General features: G+C 42.2%; 1 protein-coding gene across 1 annotated transcript; it reads right to left on the bottom strand.

Moving 5' to 3' along the window:
• Nucleotides 1-1,047: 1,047 nt before the first annotated feature.
• STRIT1 (small transmembrane regulator of ion transport 1) lies at nucleotides 1,048-4,247 on the bottom strand. Its single transcript, XM_014868127.3, has 3 exons — nucleotides 4,098-4,247; nucleotides 1,311-1,409; nucleotides 1,048-1,211 (listed from the first exon to the last, which is right to left on the bottom strand). The coding sequence occupies exons 1-2, from the start codon at nucleotides 4,108-4,110 to the stop codon at nucleotides 1,315-1,317; spliced, it is 108 nt and encodes a 35-aa protein (XP_014723613.2). The 5' UTR covers nucleotides 4,111-4,247; the 3' UTR covers nucleotides 1,048-1,211; nucleotides 1,311-1,314.
• Nucleotides 4,248-6,350: the final 2,103 nt, after the last annotated feature.

Consider the following 6,350-nt stretch of genomic DNA (forward strand, 5'->3'; position numbering starts at 1 on the left):
TATAAGAGAGGTGCAGTCAAACACACTGTGTCTCAAAGTCAATTGAAGGAATTTTTTCTTGGTAGTTATGTCACCAACTTGATGTGTTACTGGGTTTATTTGTTTCAGTTTGTTTTAAATTTGAGGGACTACTTTTTCCTTTTTCTTCCTCTGTCTTTTTAATTTATCAGGTATTTACATGAGTGCAAAAATGAAAACTATGAAAGAAGGTGCACTCCATCTGTGGCGTCTCTGCCCCAGCATTTTACTGTAATGTGCGTGCGTGTTGGTGCAGACCTCCTGAGCACATGCTGGCTTTTTCACTCAACACGCTGATGCGGGGATGATGTCACATCTGCAGACAGAGACACCCCCTGCCTTGTACAGCCGGGTAAGCACCACTCCATGTAGACAGAACACAGCTCCCTCAGTCAGGCCCCAGCAATGGGCATCCAGCCTGTTTCCAGGCTTTTGCTGTCACGAATCATGCCATGTGAATAGGCGTGTGCATGCGCTTCCTTGTATTTTTACCGTGTCTCTGTGGAAATTGCAATATTCTTAGAAGAGGGATAGCTGGGTCAAAAGTTAAACACACGTGTGATGTTGGTAGATACTGACTGCCAAGTGCTCCTACAAACACTCTACCGTTTCTGATTTCTGAAGACAGCCCAGGAGAGTGCTCTGCTCGTGTGCCCACATCCCACCAACACACACCTGTCGGACGTCCCCGTCTGCCCTCTGATGACGAGCAGTGGTCTTCAGTGCCGTTTAATTACATTTGTTGTTATGAGCAAGAGGTCAAAGGCCCAATTTACACTTACACTTTGTTTTCTGTGAACTCTCTCTTCTAGCTCATTTTTTCTATAGTTTTTTTGGGGGGGAGGTGGCAAAAAAAATTAATATAATTCAACTTACCAAACTTTTCCCTATTGCTTATGCTTTCTTAGTTACAGGAACATTTCTCCTGCTCCCCGATTATAGAGAAATTCATCCACATTTTCTTATACTTCTTATCTGTACCGAGGACTTTAAACAAGTTCCTGAAGAAATTTTAATGCACACCACAGCACGAGTCTACAAACCCAAGTTTATAAAGGGATGCCAAACATTACAGTTATTTACATGAGGAACATTTAATAATCTGTCATGTTTGTTCTTTTCTCAATTCTTAATCTGTCATGTTTGTTCTTTTCTCAATTCTTCTAGATGACGTCAATCTGAAGTCTTCTTTCCTGCATGATAAAATGTCCCGTTAGTAAAACACAAAAGATTATTTCTAGAGCAACATATGCTCTTTATGAATAAACATAATCAATTATTGAAAACTTTACCGTCCTAGGAGAAGACGACATAGACCATTATGATGCAGCCCACAATCCAGCCGATCAAGAGAAGGATGGGGACCAGGAGGCGGGAAAATGGAAGCTCCGCTTAAAAACATACAGAAGAAGACACATCAGGTAGGTTATTTTGGTATTAAATCTTTGAATCTGGTGATATCAAGAGAAAAAACGCGCTCTCTAGTCGCACCCATGCACACATCTATTTCCTTTTCTACAAGAGGACGTACGACTCAGCTGGGTGCCTGGAAACCATAGGGTCTTCCTCTGACGGTGTGACCGTGGGCAATTCTGAGCTTGAATTTCCCTGTCTGGAGAATATGGATAATAGGACTCGTGATATCTGCCTCATGGAGTTGTTGTGAGGATCCGATGACATCACATGTGTGCAAAAGCTTTGTAAAGTCTAACCACTGTGTGTGTGTTTAGTGCACACAGAACACATTCCTGCATTTATTCACTGACACAGAGAGCAGCTGTTTACAGAGAAACAATCAAAAATGGCTCTGAGATAACTCCTGCTAAGTAATCACAACACAGGGGAAGGCGCAGGAGTTGTTCTTGGCCCTGATCAGGGACTTTAATCTTCAGTCTTGCAGGAAGAGGAAAGTGGTGTGACTTACATAATCATTCTTGACAAGAGAAAAGAGATTCAGTTTGTTTAACTTGTTCAATACAGCAACCAACACTGGTTCAACACACACACGGACGGTAGTACAATGATTCCTCCTGGGCCTCCTGTTTGTACCCTTACTTGTAAAAAGCAATTTATGAAAGTATGTTTTTTAAATATTCACTGCACCTCAATCTGGTTCTTTCATACACATCACACGGAAGGATTCAAAACAGCACAGAAAGGCACCAGCCCAATGAGGTAGTGGTTGAGTTCCCTCGCTCCACTTCGGCAGCCCAGGGCTCAGGGGCTCAGATCCAGGTGTGGACCTGTACATTGATTATCAAGCCACGCTGTGGCTGCATCCCACATACAAAGTAGAGGAAGATTAGCACAGATGTTAGCTCAGGGCCAATCTTCCTTACCCCCCCCAAAAAACTCAGCACAGAAAGACATCACATAGAATTAACGTCCCCGTGGTAAGGACTCAGACATATTCTTAATTGAAAAGCGGACTTAGATCCCATGCCATTGGCCAACAAGGAGAATGCATGTTCACAGCAATTGCGTGCCTATTATGATTCCCATCCCTTTAAAATGTGAAGTGTTTTTTTAATGCTATTAAAATAAAATCATCCTGAAATGAGACACTTCCAAAATTAGAAGACAGTCTTATGAAAGCAAACTTTCGTAAGTTAAAATGAATTTTAATTGTTTAAGTCTTTGTTTCCAAAACTGTTGGAGTCTCTCTCAACTCTCGCAAACTCGGTGGCTTTCCCTGCCCCTCGTCTCGCTGTGGCCTGACCAGGCAGTAACCACCAGACAGAAACGCCTTTCTCTTCATCCGCCATGTGGCTCTGCTTTAGGGACCAAGCAAACATATCCAGTTGCCCTTTCCCCTCGTGTGGATGAAAGCCTTTGTGAATTCAGGCCCCTATCACTGTGGAAACATAGCAGTAATTTTCTCAGAACTGTTCATCTATGTGATTTAGCATCTTTCCCAGTTTCAAAGAACTTAAAAATTAATACTATTTTAACTGGGAAGTTATAAATATTTTATATAAGTATATTTTAATACACTAAAATTTACACATAATGAACCCTAAAAGTATATATCTCACTATTTCTTATTCTTTGTGAAACAATACAGTTGACTGTGCATTTTAACACCCAAGGTATATTCACATTTGTGCTCCTTTAAGACTGATACTTTAAGTTTTATCAGTCTGTGGCATTGTCCTGAAACGGGAATATCTAGGAACACGACATACTTTGCACATGTCACTTACGTTCATAGCACAGATAAGCACAAAACCTCTTTTTAAATATGAAGGGTAGTTTCAACTGGTTGTCTCTCTGCCCAGCCCTGAGCACGGCCCGGGAGTCACACCTGGAAGTGTTCCCAAGGGCACCGTGCTCTGGACCACGACTGCCTGGGTTCCACGCCTGGGGCCACCCCTCTCAGGCTGTGATCACAAGCAAGTCACTAAAGTTTTCCATGCCTCAGTTTACCTGTCTGTAAAATGGAAACAATGATCATACTGCATATCTCAAGAGATTGTTGTCAAGATTAAAGGCAACAATTCCTGTAGGCATTTAAAAACTATTTCTTGGACACAGTGTATATTCAGCCCATTTTGTCATAAAGGCAATTATTTTTCTTAAATATAAAAAGTGTTTGAAAACCAGAAAAAAAAGAAATTCAGATGTGAAGCATATTAGAGATGACCAAGCCCAATATTTTCATTTTAGAGTCAGAAAACAGGTTCAGAGAGGCAGAGGGACTTCCCCAAACTCACGTGGCCATTTAGTAGCAGATCTGACACCAAATTCAAGTGTCCTCAATTCTGGCCCAGCTCACCAAAGGCCTCAAGGCCCGCACAGCCCTGGAGAAAACTGCCTTCAAACTCATCTTTCAAGATGAGCACGAAAAAACCAAGCTCCTCTGTCTGTTTGATGCTCTCAGAATTATTCATAATGTGCAGACACGGCCCATAAACTGTCCGTCTAATGCATTTTTGCAGCCGCACCAACACATGTGGTTAATGCTCCTTTAGCAGAGATACCACACTCTTCAGAACAACTGAGAAACACCAAATGCCGGGAAACGACCTAAACCAGGGAGCTGGGCTCCTTTGCCAAGAGAGTCTGATGCCTAATCTTACCTTTCTCGGCCATTCCTCCTGTTGTGGGGTGGGTCGCTCTGCACGCTCACCTCTTTGTTATTGCTGTCCAGCGTCTCTTTGAACTTTAAATAGAGGATATCTGAAGAGGTGGCAGCTGCCCGTCCCTTGGCTGCCAATTGTCTGCAGGATGATGTAAGGCCCTGGACAGCACAGCCCCGCTGGCTCCTTCTCCTGCTATCATGGAGGAAACAAGGCTACCTGACCTAACACTGAATCAGCTGGGCTGTCCTAACCCAGGGAAACGCAGCTTCTTAATTCACCCAGCGCCTTCAGACTGACTGGGTGACAGAGGAGAAACGTCACCCCAATGAGACCTGTCGTTCTGTCAAAGAGGGAGGGTCGCAGACTGGAAGAAAGGACTTTCAAGTTAGAGAGACTGGGCTCCAGATTCCGCCTCTGCTGTTGCTGCCATAAGGCCCAGTCGTTAACCTGGCGAAAGCTGCTGCAGTGTTAAAATGCGGATACTAACACCCGCAAAGCAGCATCCTAGGATGAAACAAAAAAGCTATGTGACGGTTCCTTAATATATTACAGGATGCAAAAGACAAATAAATTAACTGGTGCCCTTTCCTGTGAACCGTGCTAAAAACAGAAAACTTTAATATAAAACTACTAGAAAGTAAAACAATGAAGGCCGCGGTATTGCCTGGAATTTTCAGAGAGCAGTCGTAAGCTTGCTGTTTTCATTAGCAATGTATAAAAATAGGACATTCCATTTTTCAAAGTCCAACCTGGTTTACGTAACACGACCTCGAGTGTGCTCTAGATTCTCATTGGAATGACTTTAAGTTTTGGGTCTGGATGGAAAAGGTCATTTGCAACATGACCCTGTGACCAACTTCCAAAAAAATCCAACACAAGATCAGGGGTGTCCTTCTCTGTAAGACAAGTCCTGCCTGATGGAATCCGTCTCCACAGAGCTCCGAGTGACGTCCCCAACAGATGCTGCGTCCCATCACTGATCAAAATCCGCCAGCGGTTCTCCAGCTCCTGGAGAATAAAAATCTGAGCTCCTTGTTGAGATGGCTGGAAAGCCTCGCTGCTCCTCGCTCTCGTTAGCATGAAGCGTCAGCCTCACGGAACTCCCCACTGTCATGTGCAGGACGCCACTCCCGCTCAGGCAAGGGGAATATTTGACTTTCTACCCCACGCCGTGTGCCACGGACAAGTGTGTGCAGCCAACAGTCGGGTGTGTTTACTGCGGGTTCATGTTTGCGTCGTCTAAGCTGAGTTGTCATCTCTCTCTCCGCACTATTTAATACTGAAAACAATGCCTGGCTACCCCATGTAAGCAGAGGGACTGTCTTCTCAACCACAGTAGAATGAAAGTTGAGATCAGTAATAGAAGGAAATTTGAGGAATTCACAAACACATGGAAATTAAACAAGACTCGTAAATAACCATTGTATCAAAGAAGAATTAACAAGGGAAATTAGAAAATACTCGAGATAAGTAAAAATGAAGACACAGCACAAAGCAATGCCTAGAGCGAAATTTATAGCTGAAATGCTTGTATTAAAAATGAAGAAAAATCTCAGATCAATAACCTAACCATCCACCTTAAGACAATAGAGAAAGAGGGGCAAACTAAACATAGAGTAAGCAGCAGGGTGAAATAACAAATATCAGAGAATAAATTGATGAAATAGAGAATAGAAAAGCAATTGGTAAGATCATAGAAACAAAAGATAGTTCTTTGAAAAGATCAACAAAATGGACAAAACTTCAGCTAGATTAACTGAGAAAAAAGGGGAAGACTCAAATTACTAAAATCAGGAGTGAAAAAGGGGGTGTACCTTACAGGAAAGAAAAGATTATAAGGGAATACTATGAACAATTGTATGCCAACAAATTAGGCAGTCTAGATTAAATGGACAAATTTCTATAAAGACATAACTACCAAAACCGACTCAAAAATAAATAGAAAATTTGAATTGGCTTATACCAGGTAAGGAGATTTAAGCTATAATCCAAAAATATTCTACTAAGAAAAGCTCTGGAACAAATGGTTTCACGGATGAATTCTACCAAACGTTTGAAGAAGAGGTAACACCAATACCTCAAGAACTCTTCCCAAAAATGAAGACGAGGGAAGATTCCCCAACTCCTTCTGTGAGGTCAACATTACCCTAATACCAAAACCAAAATATTTTAAGAAAATAAAACTACAGACCAATCTCCCCAGTGAACATAGGTGCAAAAATCCTCAACAATAAACTAACAAACCAAATC

This window comes from Equus asinus, chromosome 21 (genome assembly GCF_041296235.1).
Source record: "Equus asinus isolate D_3611 breed Donkey chromosome 21, EquAss-T2T_v2, whole genome shotgun sequence".
Taxonomy (NCBI): Eukaryota; Metazoa; Chordata; class Mammalia; order Perissodactyla; family Equidae; genus Equus; species Equus asinus.